The 20,254-nt window shown below is 40.8% G+C and overlaps 1 protein-coding gene across 1 annotated transcript in view; it reads left to right on the forward strand.

Annotated features, from left to right (window-relative positions):
* Positions 1-17,850, forward strand: part of KCMF1 (potassium channel modulatory factor 1) — an 80,191-nt gene extending 62,341 nt beyond the window's left edge. Inside the window, exons 4-7 of the mRNA XM_043917764.1 lie at positions 5,740-5,841; positions 9,141-9,315; positions 11,299-11,581; positions 15,737-17,850. Coding sequence (XP_043773699.1) covers positions 5,740-5,841; positions 9,141-9,315; positions 11,299-11,581; positions 15,737-15,998 — 822 coding nt within the window. The 3' untranslated portion in view covers positions 15,999-17,850. The remainder of the gene's footprint in view (positions 1-5,739; positions 5,842-9,140; positions 9,316-11,298; positions 11,582-15,736) is intronic.
* Positions 17,851-20,254: the final 2,404 nt, after the last annotated feature.

A 20,254-nucleotide genomic window follows, 5' to 3' on the forward strand; every position in this document is an offset into this window, starting at 1 on the left:
TGCTTATTGCGCTTCCAGGAATTGCCCCCATCTTAAACGACACACACAAGGCTTTACTTAAATGTTTTATTTGAATTTACTACATAATCTGTATCTATCTATCTATATATATATATATATATTGTTTTAAAAAAAGGAAGACCCACGCCAACTTTTAAAAGAGGCTATTTTTGTAAATGTCCTTTAGACACCTGGTTTGGAACTCAGAGCATGATAAGCATTTAAGTTGGCAGAACACATCAAGTGGTGAACTTTGTTTTTTGTTTTTTTCATGAAGTGAACTTTAATTTCAAAGCTAGCTTGGGAAGTCCTAAGTAACCTTATGCTAGAAAGTTAGTGTAGTATTAACACAGGAGAATTATGTGTTCTTTCTTGTCTTATTATTGGAAGGAAGAAGCACATTCACATAAAGAAGAAATAAGCAGAGCTTTTCTGAAGACAGTAGAATTATGGCAGCAGACAGCTTCTTCACTGCACTTTCATTGTGCTTTAGAACTTGTAAATCCTCAGGGACAAGGATATTACTTGTGATCTTTTCGACCATGATTAACTTCATAAGTTGACTCACAGGTGTAATAAAGGAATGAGGAATGGAAAAGGAGTTTTCAAGAAATGACAGGGAAACATGGGGCAGGGGCTGCAGAAGGCCTTGTGTATGAGAAAAAGCGGGGGCGCCTGGACAAAAGTTAACTGAGTTGTTAACTCTAATTGAGGAAACCAATAGAACACAGTGTTCACTTTACTCCACTTCTTTGCCCCCAGGCGGATAATGTCAGAAGAAAGGCTGTTCTAGGTCATGCCTGGGTCCGTTGTTAAGGACAGCTTGGACAAGGGAGCATTTGCTGGTCTTTCTCAAGATACTGTATGTCCTTGTATGTCCTCAGTGTGTCTCTCCAAGCATTAACCAGGAGCACTGCTTCTAATACGTCGTGTGAAGTAGCGCTTTTTGAAGTCATCAGATTCTGGGAGTATAAAGCACTGATGGCTGTCAGCATAGTAAACTTAAAACACAGCCTCTGCCCACACACACCTTATGGCATGTCTAAAAAGCAAACTGGCTTTTCTGACACAACTGGAGAAAAATGCCAAAAGGAATCAGGATTTTGTGAATTGAGGTAGCCCTTGAGAATGGGTGTTATTTCAAAAAGTGGACAGAATGGGAAGGAATGGCATTACTTGGAGGGAAGAGACATGAAGCAGGATTCAGTAAGAGAAAGAATATGGTAGGTGGAGAGGATAGAAAGTCATTGATTGTTGCGGACTGGGGTGGGAAACAAAATCAAATATGCCAAATGGGGCCAGGTAGTAGAGAACCTTTAAAACCAGAGTATTTGTCCACTTGATCTGGTGGACAGTGAGTAGAAGTGTTTGCCCCAGTACCAAGGGAATGACCTTTCTCCACCCTCATGCCATCTCGGTTCTCAACTGGGAAGGAAAGGATAGCAGGGTTAGAGTGATTCTGTAGTTCTTTTGAAACATGATGAACTTAAACATAATGGTTATGTGGATGAACATGAATCCAGAAAGGGTTCGAATTTACCCTGAAGCGTTTGCTCCCTGTTATAGGTACATAATCGTCAGAGAAATGATGCCTCAGACACCCAGTGTCATCAGAAAGTAACAGTAGAAGTTGATGTAGGGAAATCACAGCCTTTGAACCCATATTCTCAAAAGGAAAATGTTTCTCATGGATCTAAAATTAGAACAGAAAAAGAAATCAAGCTTGTGATCCAGAAACCTAGTCAAGAAGTGCTGATTGCCAAGGCAGTTATTTCACTTAAGGCATTTGCTGTTGAGAAGAAGGATGGTGTCCCAGGATCTGAGATGAAGAGTAGAGTCAAGGGGTCTGGGAAGATGGTGCATCAAAGTGGATCGTCCTGCTGGTGAAGAAGCAGCCTGGCTCAGCAGGTGCTGAGTGATTTGGTGAAAGACCAGTTTCTCTAATGCTGCAGTCTAGGTTCCAGGTTATATGCTGGATCATAAGCAGTTTTTTTTTGGTTTTTTTTTAAGGCATTTTTCTGTAGCAGTAAACAAAATGGGCAAAAAACATATTGTGAAGTCTATCCAAAAAAGGGGAGGGAGAGAAGAAGAGAACTCACCACATCATGGGAACTTAACTCTTCCTCTCTTGTTTTAAAGCACTGAACAGAGCCAGACAGAGAACACCATCTGGAAGGGGTGTTCCAGTTCAAGAAAGAGGCTGGGGGAAATCCAAACTTGGTTTAGACTGGTTGCTAATTGTAGTGGGGGCTGGCTTAAAAGCTAGCTGATTTTATATATATATTTTTTTTATGGACATAACCTGTCACAGGGAAAAAGATCTTATAAGTTCAGTAGTGACTTATAGCATTTTATCTAATGACTTCAGGAGGTGTGTTCTAGACACTGGTCACACAGGTGGCCACCCATGTTAAGGATCTGCACTGACTGGTCGCTCGCTGGCCATCATACAGTGGGACCATATGGAAAAATGGAAACTCCGATATGTTTTTTGGCATGGGGTCTTAGCACATTGGTAGAGGCTCCCACAGGTGCTGCAGATACAAAGCAGGACTGATGGTGACTCAGTGGGAGGATGAAGCAAAGGGGGAAGAAGACTCTAGAGAAGGCAAAGACTGAGACTATTAAGGACGTTTGTGGATAAGGAGGTATGGGGTAGCAGGGGACAGCATTTGGTGTTTCACACAACAGGGTAAGTGTTATTTTGCAATACCATTGTATATTTAAGCAGTGTTTACCAAGCTCTCTAATTATAAACTAAGTGGGATCCTTGTCAAAATACAGATTCTCAAACCTAGAATCACTTTCTAGGCAGGGGTCTAGGAAACTCTATTTTTAACAAATGCTCCAGATGAATGATATCCTTAGCCAAGTTTAGGAAACACTTAGGCCAATTCAGTCAGCCTTAATGTCAGCAAATTGTTGTGATTTTTAAAAAAATTGTATTTTATTAAAGTATAGTTGATTTACAATGTTAATTGTCATAATTTTGAGTTGATGTAAATTAATGGACTTTTCTTGTCCTAGTGATAGGTACTTCTGTATCATGTGGCAGTAGAAGTATGATAAATATCAGTGTTGACAGACTCATAATTTTAGGGTTGGTAGCTTATCCTTTGTGTGGAATTTGCCTGTCTTGTAAAAAAATATTAGGTGCTGTCTTGGGGAGATAAAGATGCACTCAGAGATATGCTGCATTTGTGCCCCTGGGTGCACAGTGGCATCTGCCTCTTTCCATTCTCACCTCATCTCTGTTCCCACTTCACTCTTGTTTTTCCCTCTTCCTCTTGTTCCCTGCATTGTCTCAGAAAGTACAACCTTGAGTTACCAAAGTTTTTATCCTGAAACATGAGTTCGCTTGCTCAGTATAAAATGTAAAAACTTGCAAGGTAACCGGGCCTCTGGTCCCATCAACACTTCATTTTCCCTTCCAGGTCCTCATCTGAGTTAACTTTGTGTGACCCAAGGGTGGCGGCATCTTCCACTTGGTTCTCATCTAGTCTCCTGATTGTCCTGTGCCAGCTGCCGAGCTCGGTGACCCTTCCACCCCAGTGATTCTTTACCCCCAGTTACTAGGAAGTGTTTGTTTCTATTTTATTTTTCTCTGGATAGAGTGGACTGTATACCTTCATCCTGCCTTATCCCTATAGTAAAATCTAAGATTCTAAGTCACAGAACTGAAATTCACAGACAGTAGTATATGGAAGGATCTTGATTTTTCTTTCTGTTTTATATCTCTAACTCAAGGGTGCTTTTGTAGTTTGCAAGAGATTATCAGTCTTACTAGGACATTCCTAGTATATTTGGTATTTGTGCTTCCCCATTCTGTCTTCCTTCCAGAAATGCATGTTCTCAAGGAGACTTTTCTCACCTCAGTCCATTTACTTGCATCATCAGAGGACTGCAACTTCTGTAGCTGTCTTTGTGCAGTTCAGATTATGCGTAGATTTTATCTAAAGGCCAGTCTAAAGGGAAGTACCTTAGAAGGAAGATGCCTTCCTTTATTTTCTCTTTGGATAAAAATCTTATACGTGCAACTGGAGATTGTTTTTGCTTGTCTAAACCATGTTAATCTTTTTGCTTTTAACAAATCTGGTCACAGTTCCCACAAAGAAAGAAATCACCCTGTCCTGCATTTCTCAAAGAGTTTACAATCTGTAGACAAGGCAGAAACATGTGAAAAGTAAAATAAGTGTATCAGACTCTACCCCACAGTGTCACACAGCACAGGAAGCTACACAGTGAAAGCCAACTTTCTGGTAAGGAGAGAGTTGATCATCTGTAAACATAAACAGATCCAGTTGCTTTTCTCTCTGACACAGAGAAAAGGACTGCCTTTCAGCATCTTCTGGAAAAAGCATAAGCATGTCTGTCTGCTTCTTTCTCTCCTTTGCCTCAGAGGTACATCCCGTCATGACCTCTCTCCTTCCTTTGCACGCTGTCATGCTTCTGTGTTTTTTCCCTGAGCATCTTTAGGTGTTCTTTAGGCTGCTTCTCAGAGTCCTGAGGCGGATCATCAGGACAGCTGACTGTTTGCACACTAGGAGGAGCCGGATCACAACCGTCTCCGGGACTTCTGATTTCTAGTCAGTAGAGATGGGGATTTGTGTTCGCTCAGGCTGGAGGAATCAGACTAGTTGTCTCCCCCCCATATCCTAGTACTGTCTCTTCAGGTCTCACCTTTCTCCTGCCACCTCCTCTGCAGCGCCTCTCCTTCGCCACTCTACAGAGAGCCCGCAGTAAGGTCAGTCAGGTGCCTAAGCGAGAGAACTTAGGCATATGACATATACAACGGCAGAGTTGAATCTCGTATCTTACCCTCAGCTCCCCTGTCCCTGGAGGGGCACAGGCCAAAGCCTTCCACCATCCAGGTCCTGGGCTCCCTTTGGTTGTGCTCCTTAGCTCAAGCCTTCCTTCTTGGCTCTGTTCTTTAAGGCTGAAGTTCATTCTTCAGGGCTTGGCTCCCACTTTTAGGCCATCATCTGTCCAGTTGGATCTCTGAAAAAGTAAGGGCCTCAACCCTGAAAATTCCATGTTTTTTCTGTCCTGCCCTTCTCCTGCCTCCTATTTCACCACCTCTGTTGAAACTGCTGTTTCAGAAACCACACTCCCAACCTCGCAAGCCTCCTCTGCTCTGATCACAAGCTTTTGTCCTACCTCTTATCCCTCTGGGAAATAAAGTTCTAAAAATTATCTCCACCCTCTCTCCCCCCTTAGAAGTCCCATTCATGAATTAATAGAGCATATTTGCATATTATCAGTTGTCATTGTCTGTCTTACTGTACCACATTCAGAGTGTTTAAGTTTGTGCAGTTGCGTTTTTAATAAGAGCTGTGCTATCTTGTTTGGTGATTGGCCCTCGAGTCTAGGTTACTTCAGGGAAGGTTGTGTCTCAGCGTTTGCCAGTCAGTCGGGGCTTGGGCATGAACGTGCACTACATGGCACACTGAGAAGCTTTTTGTGGAAAATGTTTTGCTAGACCACGCAGGCAGATGTGCCAGGGCTCCGACTTGACCTCTGTGTTTAGACCCGACAAGTGGTCTGCTTCTGTGGAAAGTCACCACATGCAGGCCTGTGGCTCTTGTTCAGCCTCCACGCTATACAATAGTTCAGGATCTGCGGTATTTTTGCCTGGTTAAAACCTGGTCAAGGTAAAAATTACAATAAAATATTCATCCAGAAAGATACCTGATCAATGTTCATCGATAAGTAAATCTGCTTTCTCTGCTTTCATTTCAGATTTGTCCAATATGTGCAGCGTTACCTGGAGGCGATCCTAATCATGTCACGGATGACTTTGCAGCTCATCTTACACTTGAACACAGAGCCCCTAGAGATTTAATATCCTTTTGAGATGCAACAAGGGAAAAAGTTATTTGTAACATTTGTCATTGTGATGACTTTTAAGGGCAGTATTCCCAAGGAAAAAATTAACCTCCGAATTATCTTAGTTGATTTGACATTTTCCTAAAAGTGGTACAGTGTTGAGGTGCAATTTCTTATTTCTCTTTTCCCGAGCTGTGACCATTACATGAAAAGTGCTCAGTAAGTGAAATTCACTTGCTCATTATCTTCAGTTCTTTGCCATCAGGTTTATTATTTTTTTAAGACAATTTGACTAGGTTACAAGGGTATTTTCATACAAAAGCGGAAAATGCTAATCCAAATTAAAGTCTAGTTAGTTCATTAACTGTATGGATGATGTACTTGCTCGCCATCCGTGTTATCTGTTGCCATAGTCTCTTATAGGCTGGAGGGTGGGCAGGTGTGCCCCGTGGGGCTTTCTGCCCATCTGAGTAGGACAGCATAAGGTCAGATCCAGTTCTAAATTTCTTTCCCACTTTGATTTCTGCTTCTCCTCCCAAGCCAGTCTCATGATGGTTCCTGACAGTATTCTCTGTACTCTCCAAGAGATTACTGGCCCACCAGAGTACATTTGTTTGTAGACTCGGTGCTTCTGGTTTCAAGTTATGAATTGTTTTTCTAAAGCTATCACCTGTTAACTTAGGACTGTGTGCTCATGGGAAGGTTTTAGTGTTCATTGCAGTCTGAAGCAATCAAGAGCTAATCATAACCTTTCTCCCTGACAGACTTCATTCTGATACCTTTACTTGCCTCCTGGCAGTCACAAGACAACCTTAGACTTGGTGTTCTGTCCTTCAGCTCTCAACCCTTGATCACAGAATGTAATTTTCTTATTAGAAATTTGACCCTTTAGAGTTTGGGGGAAGATAAGTGGAAACTAATGGAAAGTTTCCCTGGTGGCTCAGATGGTAAAGAATCCGCCTGCAATGCAGGAGACCAGGGTTCAATCCCTAGGTCAGGAAGATCCCTTGGAGAAGGGAAATGGCAGCCCATTCCAGTATTCTTGCCTAGAGAATCTCACAGAGGAGCCTGGCAGGCTGCAGTCCGTGAGGTAGCAGAGAGCTGGACATGACTGAGCAACTAACACTTTCACTTTCAAGTGGAAACTACTGGAAAGATAAAGCTATGGAACCTTCCTGAGAAATAAGATCAGCCTGGTCTGAGCCACCCTGGGGCAAGTACTAAATGAACATAGGAGCCCACTCTTCCTCCCTCCTGAGTGCAGGGGACACTAAAAGCAAAATGAAGAAAGCAGTGCTTACTTACTTTTTGTTTCTCCCAAGAGAACGTGAAAACCCAAATGGGTCAGGAATACTTTTAGCCTGTTAGTTACTTCCCATTTTGTATAAAAAAATTCTGTAACAATACCCAGAAGAGTTATACTTGATCCATTCTTCACTCCATCTTCATGGAGAAGCTAGGCAAAAAATTTTAAAACACCGTGCCATTATCCTGCACTTCTCCAGCAGGTTCAAGGACCTCTAGTGCAATCAGCATCCATTCAGTAGAATGTCCCATGTCATCCACATCCATTTTTTGTAGATGTGTATGAGTCTTTCATTACCAAGAAAAAATAAATTATGTAAAATATGAGAATAAGAGAAGTCATGTGCTGCATTTTAGATTACTAGCAACTATTATCTTTAAATTCTAGAAAGTAAAGTGTTGGCATAGCAGTTTTCCTGGAAATATAACTAATTTGTCAAGTTTTTCAAGTGCCACTATGTGATAATTTTGTTTGACACAAGAGAGTGACTTTTTCTAAGCCTCTTTGTAACCAGGCTTTTTTTTTTTTTTTTTGCTACTTTTATAGAACTCTTCCTAAAGTGTACTTTTTATTATTTTATTTTTTTAAATTTTTTATTTGTTTGGCAGAGCTTCCCTGATAGCTCAGCTGGAAAAGAATCCGTCTGCAATGCAGGAGACCCCGGTTGTGTCGGTCTCAGTAGTTGCAATGTGGGCTTAGTTTCTCTGAGGCATTTGGGATCTTAGTTCCCCAACCAGGTATTGAACCTGTGTCCCCTGCAGTCCAAGGCAGATGCTTAACCACTGGACCACCAGGGAAATCCCTGAAGTGTACTTTTTATACTTTTACAAATAAAGTGTGATTATCATAACATCCCTTTCTGTAGAGCCCAAGCCTATGTCATGAATACCACGAAAGAGTGTGCATTATGGCTGCCCACCCTGTGCCCACATGACTCCTGAACTGGGAATCCAGCACAAAAGTTAGCCTGCATTAAAAGTAGCTGTTCTGTTGGCTGCTTTGTTTGTTTGTGTTTGGGGAATTTTTTTTTTAATTGGTGTATAGTTGATTTACAATGTTGTGTTAGTTTCTGCTGAATAACTAAGGAAATCAGTTATACATATATCCCTTCCTTTTTAGAATTCTTTTTCTATGTATTGGCAGCTTCAAAAGAAAATCTCTTCTGCTATAACATGTGGCTCCCCTGGTCCCCCCTCCCCTCCCTCCTCCCTGTATACTCACACTTGCCTGTGTAGAGACACAATGTTGTCTTCACAAGTTTTGGCTGCTGTTTGCTTCTCAGGACTTTCTTCAGTTTAACTCACACACATGTGTATAAGCTGGTTTGACTTCTTGATAAATGTGCTGTTAACTCTCTGTGTGTCCACTTAACACAAGAAATTCAAATCTAGTTTTCTGCTTAACAGCAGTATTGGCAAAAAAAAAAACCCAACACATTGACAGATTAAAACTGATAGCTGAAAGGAATCTTTGACTCCTGAAATTTAAATTATCTGTACTATTCCTTTATCATTACAGATGGTCACTGAGATTTGATTAGCCTGTATATTAGCACTACTCTCACCAGATATAAAAACTGGTGGTTATTGTTTGTGGTTACTGTGATATGAATGTATATGGGTTCGGGAATATCTCCCTCTGGGTATCTGACCAGGTGGTACCTTTCACTTTGTCAGATGATGTTAACTCTAGCCCTTGTACCTGGAACCTAGGAAGAAACTTCTTCCCATCTGGAGAAGCTTTTTTTTCTCTTTGAAAACACACACACATATACAATATATACATACAGTATACACATATGTTGCTTTATATTCCCATGTCCATTTTTAGAGTTAATAGCCTTCATAGACATAGTTGTGCCATTCGTATTCTAAATGTACTGTTTTAAAATGCTTACAATTTGGGAAGTCTGCGTGCTTATCTTGCAAGGGCTCAAGTGACTTCTTTTATATATGTATTTTATTCTTACTATGAAATACCTGAGTCCTTTTCTTAACCTTGGAGTTATGATGAGTCGAGCGGTGTCCGACATGTACGTAGAATGTTTCACCCTGGCCGGGGGTTAGGAGGTCCTCGTGCGCGCAGATCAAACATGCACTTTACTAGCAGTTCTACTGGTGGACTTTCTTCTTCTCAGAGTTCATATTCTCCAAGCAATAGGGAAGCCATGGATCCTATAGCTGGTAAGTTAGTTTCACATCCTTAAAGGAAATGGCTGGAGATGGGGGGCTTCCTTTAAATTTGGGGAGTAGGATTTATGTCTCAGTCTCTCATCACACTTCTGTGTTCCTTGACAAAATTCCCTGAAATTCTAAAAAGTGTAAAATATGTTTAAAGTAGACCATGTGGGGAATTCCCTGGTGGTCCAGTGGTTAGGACTCGGTATTCTCACTTCTGAGGGCCCAGGTTCCATCCCGGATCCTGCAAGCCACATAGCAAAAAAATAAAATTATTTTTAAAGTCGAGTAGACCACGTAAAGTAATTCATACTACTCTGGCATTTCTTTAAGTACTTAGAGGTTTAAAATGATAAGGAACGTCTGTGTTCTATTTGTGACCTTCAATGAAACCCAAGAAAATCATAGAAGATTTCAGAGTTGAAAGACCTCCAGAATTCTGTGGTTCAACCTCCTTCATAAGCAGACAGATAAGAAAACTAATTGACAAGACTAAAGAAATAAGCTCTTCTCAAGGAATGAAGTCAAGTAGAAATGTTTTGTACTTCTCTTAATTTGAGAATTATATTGTTATGAAACATTCATGTTCTAATAGCTTGGGAAAGTCTTACTTAAAAAAATGATTTGAACATGTAATTTGTACCTGGATCTAATACATGGCCAACCTGGACAACTGGCAGCAGAGCACAAGGTTTGACAGTCAAAATGTCAGAAGTAGTAGCCAGAGACCCTGAAAGACACGTCAGCACAGGTAGGCATTAAGAGTCCAGGAGCCTGTGCAAGACCAAAATGTGTGCACACAGTGGGATTTGTACCTGAAATGTGGCTAGTATAAATCTGTCACCAAAAGTACGCACAGTGTTACTCGTAGAATCTTCTCTAAATTATGAGATATTCAGTGTAAAATCTAATTCCAAATGTGCCTTGGGCGTTTGGATGTACAGAAGCCCCAGAAAAACTTGAGTTAGGGATTTTAAAAAACACTGCTTCATCCAAAAGGAATATATTTACCTGCTGTTTTTGGTAGCAGGCTCTAAACCTTAACTGATTTCTGGAGGCAAAATTCAAAATTGAGACATTTTCTCTGTTCAGTTTTTTTCTGTCAGTGAAAATTATGTTAATGATGGACTAAATGAAAAAACGGTCTTAAGAACCTCAGGGATTAAACAACAGTGAGCAGTAAGGCAGAAACCTGCCCCGGAAATGAGTTTTAATGATGAAAAGCTTTGCCAGCCTGGGAATGTCCAAAAGGCAGCCATCAACTCCACATAAGCCGTTGGGAGAAGGCAGGTGCTGCACCTCCCTTAGCTGAGAGGCTCCCAGTGAGCACAGCCTTGTGCAAACAGTAGTCTAAATAAAACAGGCTATGCGACTGAGAGCCAGTCAGCCTCAGCGGTCGTCACTGCAGCAGTGCCCTGTGACTCTGAGAGAGCAGTCCCAGAAGGTTCGAGAGAAAGAAGGCAGAGCGACCACAGTGAGAAATGATGCCAGTCTCTCTCTCGGATTTAGTTCTGAGAGTCATTCAATCATTACATCAATGTTGGAGTGCCTGCTATGTGTCAGGCACTGTTCTAAGAACCAGGAAAGCCATGAGCAGTAGACTTGATCCCTGCTTTCTTGGAGGTCACATTGAGAAGGTTTCTATTATGCTTAGACCAGTGGATGAAACACCTTAAATACTAAATACCAAGAGAAAGTATAACTAAATCAACCCATTATGCAAACAACTGAAAAACCAATTTGCTGTGTTTCAATTAGAAAGAATTATATGTGAGCTAATAGTCATATATATGTTTACATTTCCCTCATGCAAGTCCCACCTCCAGAAGGCATCCTAAAAGGTAGTAAACTCCAAGCTGAGACTGTATGTTGCCCCAGGTGACCTTCCCATTGATGATCGCTTTGACTGTTCGTCTGGTAAAGGATGATGGTAGCGTTTTGTTTTTCTCCTACTGCACGGGACATTAGTGTCTTCGTTTCCTCTGGCAGAGCTTTTATCCCAGTTGTCGGGGGTGAGGCGTTCTGCAGGAGGACAGCTGAACTCCTCTGGCCCGTCCGCCTCTCAGCTCCAGCAGTTGCAAATGCAGCTGCAGCTGGAGCGGCAGCACGCGCAGGCGGCCCGGCAGCAGCTGGAGACCGCCCGCAGTGCCACCCGGCGCACCAACACAAGCAGCGTCACCACTACAGTCACGCAGTCCACAGCCACGACCAGCACGGCGAACACGGAAAGCAGTCAGCCAGCGACCCAGAACTCCCAGTTTCTTTTAACAAGGTAGTTCATTCATTAATGTGACTTCGAGAAGTATTTTGTTAGCACTGCAGTCTGAGATGACCTTTGCTGTTTTGTCCTTATGTGTGTTCTTAAAGCCTCGACCTTTGCTCAGACCTTTAAAACTCACAGAAATCTAATCAAAATCTGAATTCAGTATTGCCTCAAAAATAAGAAAAATAATTGTTTACTTTAGGTAAACTGGGCTTCCCAGGTAGCACTAATGGTGATAGCCCAGCTAAGGAATCCGTCTGCAATGCAGGAGAGCCTGGTTTTAATTCCTGGGTTGGGAAAATCCCCTGGAGAAGGAAATGGCAACCCACTCCAATATTGTGCCTGGAGAATTCCATGGACGGAGGAGCCCGGCAGGCTTTACAGTCCATGTGGTCGCAAAGAGTCAAGACACAACTAGGCAACTTTCACTTAGATCAACTATGAATGCTGATAACCGTGTTCTATCAGTATCTCATCATCTGATAGGAATTTCCTTTCCTGCATTGCCCATAAAACGTAAACACAGTATCATCACATATATGGGACGTGTTAGGTATAGTTACTGTCATAATGAACACTGCCTTCCTTTTATAGCCAGTTTGAGTCTGCTCTGAAATACCCCAAAGTACAAGAGAAGATTTTATAGTGGTGGTTTTCTTCTGAGAATTTCTAAAGAAGTGGAATTTAAATGTTTGTGGTTAGCATACACAAAAGTAACTGTCTTAAAAAATGGTTTAGCACAGTGTAAAAAATACTTAGAACACACAGTAAATGGCTCTGCTGAATGGAATAGAGTTCATATTTGTTCTGAAAGCTACCATTAGCAACTGAATATGTTCCTCTGCTGAGACCTCATGGGCATTTTATGTGACTTTTAAAAATAAAAGAATTTTAGAAAGAGCAGTGATGAGTAGACACAGGGTCAGCAGATAATGAACCTGGTTCTGATTTGGACTTTTAGTGGAATAAATAGGAATATAAAGTAAAAACTGCAAAAGGAAGAAAATTAGTGGAATATAGCAGTTACCTCCAAAAAGTAATGTGACAGATGTTAGAAGAAAACATTATTTCCATGTATATTTCTTTTATCTCATGCTTTTAAACTTCTTTTGTTAGTACAGTGGCACATGTGTATAGTTGTAAATAATATATTGTGGATGCAGAATAAAAAATACTTGCCAATTCCTGCAAATAGGACCCCTGTCAAGAGCCCCAGCTTTTACCAGTTTGGACCTTAGGCAAGTCACTTTACTTCTCCAGACTATCATTAAGTTCTATCTTAATATCCCTTGAGTTTTGCCTCATTTGAGGGAGAATTGTTTTGAGGATGAAATGGGAGCATTGGTATGTGTATGCCCTAGTTCAATGTCTGGAATATAATAAAGGCCCAATTAACAGTATTTACTATCATTTGTTACGGATCTAAGAAGGAAATTTCAAATGAGAAGTTTACCTTTGGATTATTTATGTAAAGTGAGTAGCTATGCCTGATTATTACCAGAAAATGTTGCTTCAGCATAGAGCAATCACAGAGCCACAGGTGGATCCATCCTTCTGCCACATAACTTAGCAGTACGGACTGACAGACTACAGGCTTCCAGCTTGTCAGGTTGGGTACCAACCTCAGAAAGGAACCCTACCAGTGTGTTGTCTGGTGCGGGTTCACTGACCTGTGGGTGGAATGAATGTCCTGTCCCACTGCCCTTCGGAAGAGACATCTTCCACCTCTGTTCCACTCTGGTTTTATTTTGTTTTTGGAGCTCCAGCCTCAGTGAGCTTGATCTGGGGCTTTTCTCTGTGCAATTATTCTGCACCACCCCCAGCCCCACAACCAGGGAATAGTACAGGGGCCTCTGAGTGCTCTCCTTAGATCCTGGCGGTAGCTTCTGGAAGGCCCCCTTCTGTCATCTGATCCTGTGCATTGCATAGTACCTAGGAATTGATAGACCACTTTCCACATCTTTCATTGTGTCATTAAATTCTGACTCAAGGTTTATCTTAAGGCAGCATTTCCTCCAAAATATTTCCCTGGAACTTTGTATAGTCTAAGAAATAATTTTAAATAGTTATTTATGTTCAAGATTTTTTCCTGGCGAATAAGCTTGGGCAAAACTAAGTGACAAAAATAGTTTATCTACTGTTGAGCGTCTTCCAACTGCAAATAAATAAATGTGCACACTGAGAATCTTCAAGGCCAGGAGAATGGCTGTGACATTTCCAAGTGGAAATCCTTGTCACTGGCCCACAACTGTAATGTGATACATGTGGGGCTCAAGCCTTGTCTTTGGTCTGTTTGACTGGGGGCAATTCCTGTTCCCATTGTCTTGGAATTGATGGTGCAACAGTTTCTTTGGGATCCAACAGTGGTGGATCTTTCAGAAACCAACCGTGTAAGTGCCTATGTCAGATTCCAGTCTCTTGGCAGTGGAGTCAGCTAGTTTTGCTCACCCCCAATCTGAAGCTTCTTACAAGCTTTGCAGTTACTTCCAGATCCCAGATGAAGATTGGCCCACCAGGAAATCTAGCCCTAGTGCTGTTTTTATCTCCCCCACCCCTTCAGGAGTGAAATATATTCTCAGTTATTTCTTAAAAATCAAAACTGTAATGTTAGAATTACATGATTTCCAAAGGTTGGGGGGCCTCAGCCTGCATGTTTCTAGTTTGCCTGTTTGCTATGTAAATAGTTGCCTCTGCATCTTTTCTCTTTATAACAGGTTTGACTTCAGTTTATTTTTCTTTTTAACGCTTTTTCCAAAACTGAGAACGTGGAATGTACTTCATTTCTTAGCAGTTTCAAAGCTTTGATTGAGAATATGTAGCCTATTGCTCAGTCTCCTCTTTCAGTATATACTCTCTTGTATCCTTAATTTGGTTTTAATTATAAATGTCATCAGTCATTTCCTTTCAGTGTGGATCTAATGTCCTTACTTTCCAGAACCTTTTGTGTTCTTGCAGTTCTGAAATTTAGATCTTTTGTTTTCTGAGCCATTAATCTAATGGTTGAGTGGTTTGAACTTGATAGCTGTGAGATTTTTGAGCATCATTTAACCTCTTCAGTTTCTTCTTCCCATAAATTGATAGTAATGAAAACTAACTTGTAGGATTAGAAGAGATTATCCATACAAAAAACACTTAAAGCCCATAGTGAGTGTCCAGCACATCTCCTCCGTTGCTACTTTGAGATGCCCCCATGCCTTCCAGCCTAGGTGGACTGCAGAGAACAGGTGCCAGGTGCAGGTGAGCATGGGCTCCAAGTGCACCTGGCTGCCCCTGGGGGTCGCACGTGCCTGCTGGACCTCCCTTCACTGTTACCATCTTCCGGTTTGGCACTTTTCCTACCCCAGTGCTTCAATCAGTTTCCCTTTCTTTCTTGGACACTAAAAAATGTAGATAAATAAATTTAGCAATGAAACTAACCAGGATATTGCCTAAGTCATTTAACAGGTTAGTAATAAGAACATGCTAATATCTGTCCCGTCTCCGTGTTGATGAACCAGGTTTCCCAGCATGACACAGGTCTCAGAAGTGTATGTGTCAGTTGAGCCATTATAAGTCTCAGGGTCAGCCTTGTTACAAGGTCCTTGGTAGGAGAAACGTAGGTGCACACGTACATGCTTGTGCACGTGTGTGTTTGTACATGTGTGTTTGCCCTCTCATGCTCCTGGACGTGTCTTTATTTCAGAAGAATTAGGTAGAAATAATAGAGAAAGGCCAAGAGAACTAGGATTTATTTTCAGTTGACTATTTTAGTCGCTATAGATTTTGTTTTTGGGACCAGTGTTGCTACTTTTCCTCTTTTTACTACCAACTGGTGAAATTCTGGTTAAGGAAATTACTACTTCCCCAAGCATCTAATCTGTTAGAAATTTTGTTTTCCTAGAAGATTTTTCACCCCGTTTTCTCTGTAGGGAGTATGAGAAGTCCAAATGTGTTTCTTCTCATTGAATCTAATTAAAGCATAGATTTGCACCTCAGGGTAACAGTATTGTTACAAGTGTGGGGAATTCACAGCCACATAATTAAGGAGGTAAATTAGAGCAGGGTATTCCAATAATATGTCTTAGACTCTGTGGAGCTCGCATGATGTAGGACATTGTAGAAACTGACCATGCCATTGTTCCTTGACTTTTTACCAATGAGATCTTTTCTTTTTAATTTACACAGGTTGAATGATCCTAAAATGTCTGAAACAGAGCGCCAGTCCATGGAAAGTGAGCGCGCAGACCGCAGCCTCTTTGTCCAAGAGCTCCTTCTGTCCACTTTAGTGCGCGAAGAGAGCTCGTCCTCAGACGAGGATGAACGGGGGGAAATGGCAGATTTTGGTGCTATGGGCTGTGTAGATATTATGCCTTTAGATGTTGCTTTAGAAAACCTAAATTTAAAAGAGAGTAATAAAGGAAATGAGCCTCCACCACCTCCTCTTTGATGACATCCCAATTCGCAGACAATGTCCTCTGTGCTGTATTTGCCAATGAAAGTGGACAACAACTATCTTGGGTTTGTTTGGTGATTGTAATTTCAGGTCTGTCACTCTTGTTACATTGTGTACATTCAAAAAGGAAGAGAGAAAAATATATATGATAATCATTTCCACTTAACTAATTTTTACTTCTAGCAGGTAAATGTAGGTAGCAGTGCAGGGGTGATCTCTGCTTCCTGCACCCTGACATGCAGAAGGCTCTCGTAATACTCCACATTCAAACTGAAGAGGAAAATGGAAATCTCTAATGAAGCTGCTGTGTGTATTTATGAATATTAATGAATAAAAACTGCTTGGATGGTTTACCTTAACTACTGCATGAGGTTTTTTGCAGCGTGCATGAGTTTTAGTGACCTTGTTATTTAAGAAATTTAAATACAAGGAGTAAAACTTAAAGCAAACATAAAAGCCCAAAGCTTTCCCAAACATTATTCAATGGTTACGAGGCAAAAGAATCCCTTGAGGAAGTAGCTTTTGAATAATGTCTGCCTGAATCACCTTTCTCTGTGTGCCTCCTCCGCACAAGCCAGCCCTGCAGTGGAGCCTGGGGTCGCAGCCGGTGTCGCTCCGCCCTGTGTGACTGTCCCGTCGCCCTGTCAGTCATCTTCCGTGTGGAGCTCAGCCTGTCTTAACTCATCCGTAGAAGATACACCAGTACAGCTGCTGTGGGAATCTGCTGCAGGCATCTGTGTGTCCTGAAAACAAGTCCTGTTCTCTTTGTTTGAAAAGTTCTTTTTGTGGTTGTTGAAAATTTTTTTCAATTGTTAAATATGTTCTATTCAGGTGTAGATGAATTTCATTTATTCACTGTTCAACAAAGTTAACCTGGATTATGTTGTCTTTGTTTTTGAAAATCTCACCTTCTCAATCATATGTTGCGTTATTTATGTATTTGCTTCATAGTTTTGCTGAGACAGATCAGTATCAGGGGAGCTTTGAGGATTTGCCTTCCCAGACTTTGTCAGTATATTACAACCAAATTCTTAATGCTAACTTTAGCACCTTTTTATTTATTGGGTTTTTTTTTTCAAGCATAAAAAGTAAAGCCTTTTAATTGAATCATGCCACCTATATGCCTATATTATTAATCCTATGTGTAAAAAAAAAAAAATGTACAGCTTTTTTGGGTTTGTTTTGGGGTTTGAAGGGGCCGGGATATTTTTTATTTTCTGTTCCAGTTTTTGTGCATAGACTTTCACAATAGCTCCAAGGCAGGGACAGTGGGTTTGGGGGTCGGGAGGGGCAGTTTTTGGAATGTAAATTTAGGACTTTTAAAAAAGGTGCGCACAGCTTCTGATAAATTTATAACTAGACTTAACCTAATCATGTCTTGTTCCAGAGCTCTGTCTCCTCTGAGCCCTTCCCTCCATCTCCCCTCTCTCCTCCCATCTGTGTTTCTCTGTTTCTTCAACAAGCATACAGACTCGAGCACCCTCCGGTGTTCTCCTGAGAACTGTGAAGTCCATGCTCATTCAGATGTAACCAAAAAAGATGTCACCCCACATTTCTTAAAAAAAAAAAAAAACAACTGTGGCTTCTCCTCCTCTGAAACTTCAGCCTCCAACAATTTCCAGATACCCTAGCTTTGTTTTCTTAAGTCTCTGTGATGGAAAATGTTTTAAAGGAAAATTTACACAGGCTTCTGGTTACACTAGAAGTCCAGTCCAGTAGGATTTTTTTTTTTTTTTTTCAATCGGTTGTTAAGACGTTTCCAAAACCAGTTTTCAAGCTGTGGTCTTTTCACACACATCTTCTGCACATACGTCACACATTTCAATAAAGCATTTTCAAGACTGTTGGCCATTTGGATTTCTTTGGTGTTGGTGAATTAGCCTAACCATTATTCAGAGATTATGTATCTCTAACCTAGTTTTTTGTTTTTGTTTTTTTTTGTTATTTTCATGCTTGACTTTGGAGGTCCTGATTTTGTATGAATGCATTACTTTGGATGTGAGAAATAGAAATTGTCAATTATGTGCTTTCCCCTTTCTGCACAAATTCTGGGAAAATGTAAGATCCTTCCTTTTTTTTAAACATGGTTTGAGGGAACAGCTGTTAAGTCCAGTCAGGGCAGTTTAATTTAACTTAGATGATCAATTTGACACTTCAGAAGACCTAAAGGTTCATAAAATTCCATCTCATACAGAATACTGTATATTATTTTTTACCAGATATTTTACAAATACCTCACCTCATCCTGTATGTAATCAATAATAATGTATTAGGGTAGAAAGACACAGATTATCAATATAAAAAATATATTTAAGCCCTTCAAATTCTTGTGTCCTTTTCTTTAGTTTCTTAACTAACATCGTATTATTGGAATTACTGAATAAAAATAATTGCGAAGACTGTGATGTAGAGGAGAGAAGATCAATATACCATTGTTTATCTTGGCTATGGCTTCAGGTTTCTAAGATCCTGAGTTCTGAGAGGTTTTGGTTTGGTTGAGTTTTGAGTGAGTTGTCTAGCGTGTAAGTTTGTAAGTGTTCTGCAGTGCTTGTCTTTACTTCCTGTATGGACATCATCTAAATCTTTCTGCTCAAGATACTCTGGGAAGAAATTTAACGTCATGATTCTTATAGAACACTTTTCTCCCCCACCCCCAAAAAAAACTAGTGAAGAGGAAGACCTGCAGGGGAAGTTGAAACTATATTTGTTTCTATTTCTGTGTAATATATGGACTAGAATATACTGTGTTTTAAGAATCCAGAAGTAATTCCTGTTAAAGTGTAACTGTGGGTAGGGATTCTTGGGCTTCCCACTCCTGGATATTTAATCACTGAGAACAATGGAATTTTGGAATTTGACTGAAATAGTAGAATCTACCTCATGACGTACTCAGGTAGTTTTCATTCATTTAGTTTTCTAAAATACTAAAGCTCTCTTGAACAAATAGAAATGCCTGTGCTTTTATGACCATGGTCATAAGATACAAGTTCTATGATTGGTTACAGTGAAATATTTGGATTTGTATTTAGATTGTATCAGTCTTTTGTTTATTTTCTTTTTAAATCACAGAGTTGAAGCCTAGGTTATATAGTAGATTCTTATTTCATTTATAATTAGACTCAGGCAATATAAGAGAAGGCCTCTTTCCCAATGAACGACCCACAAAGAAATGTAGTTTAGGAAAGCAGATTCCATTACAGTCCATTACTAGACTAACAGAAACAAGACAAAAATCCATCCGTTCCATTATCCTCCCCCCAGTTTTTTCCCTCTTGATACTTGAGTTTTCAATGACATACAAAGAGATTTTATAATAAGCCTCTTTCTGGTCTGTGGGCCATAGTTAAAAGTAAGGAGTTCCCAGAGTTCTCTCGATGGCGCCTCATAACAAGTGATCCACTTGTGTATTTTACTCCATGGCTCTTGGAAGCCTCACAGACTTCAGAATCTCATAGCTCTTTTTAAGGCTATATAAGGAAAGGTGGTCAAGAGGAAAGATAGTGGGAGGAGGTGGTTGGCGAAAGGGGGTCTTCTGAATGAAGTCCCAGCCACTGGAAGTGGGAAAACAGGTAAGTGTACTGTAACTGGAGTCTCATATGGTTAGCACAGTAATGGGTGAAAAACTATCTGAGTGTAACAGGAGTGAGTGCTAGAAGCTGTTTTAACAAGTGTATCTGTTTTGTAGCATGAGAGAGCTGCCATGTCTCCCTTATTTGCAGACACAGTTTTGGAGGTACATGCAAAATTGATTTCGTGTGCAGTAAGTAAAATGCCAGGTATGAAACTTTCCCAGAATTATATGCTAAAGTTGGTGTTAATTCTGGCACAAGGGTCAGGCTTTCCCATGCTCTTATTTATTTGGGGGGGCGGGGCCAGGGGATCAGGGAACCTTTGCCACGCGGCTTGCAGGATCTTAGTTCTCCAACCAGGGATTGAACCTGGGCCCCGGCAGTGAAAGTGATGAGACCTAACCACTGAACTGCCAGGGAACTCACTCCCTGCTCTTTTTTGAAGTTCCACTGGGCACTTAAAAACCCCAAATAGCTCTCTCCCTGAGACATGGTTAACTGAAGCCCCAGGTCCAGGCTGAGGTGGAGAGAGGTTTAAGTTGGAACATAAGATGGAGCAGCAGTTTGCAGACTTTCCGGTCATTTGTAACAATGTTATAAGATTCTTTGGCTTTTAAACATGGCCTTAAATTCATAACAGTATCCCAAAGCCAAGTTTAGATGACTTTGTTTCTCAGAATA

This window comes from Cervus elaphus, chromosome 11, assembly GCF_910594005.1.
Source record: "Cervus elaphus chromosome 11, mCerEla1.1, whole genome shotgun sequence".
NCBI classification, from domain to species: domain Eukaryota; kingdom Metazoa; phylum Chordata; class Mammalia; order Artiodactyla; family Cervidae; genus Cervus; species Cervus elaphus.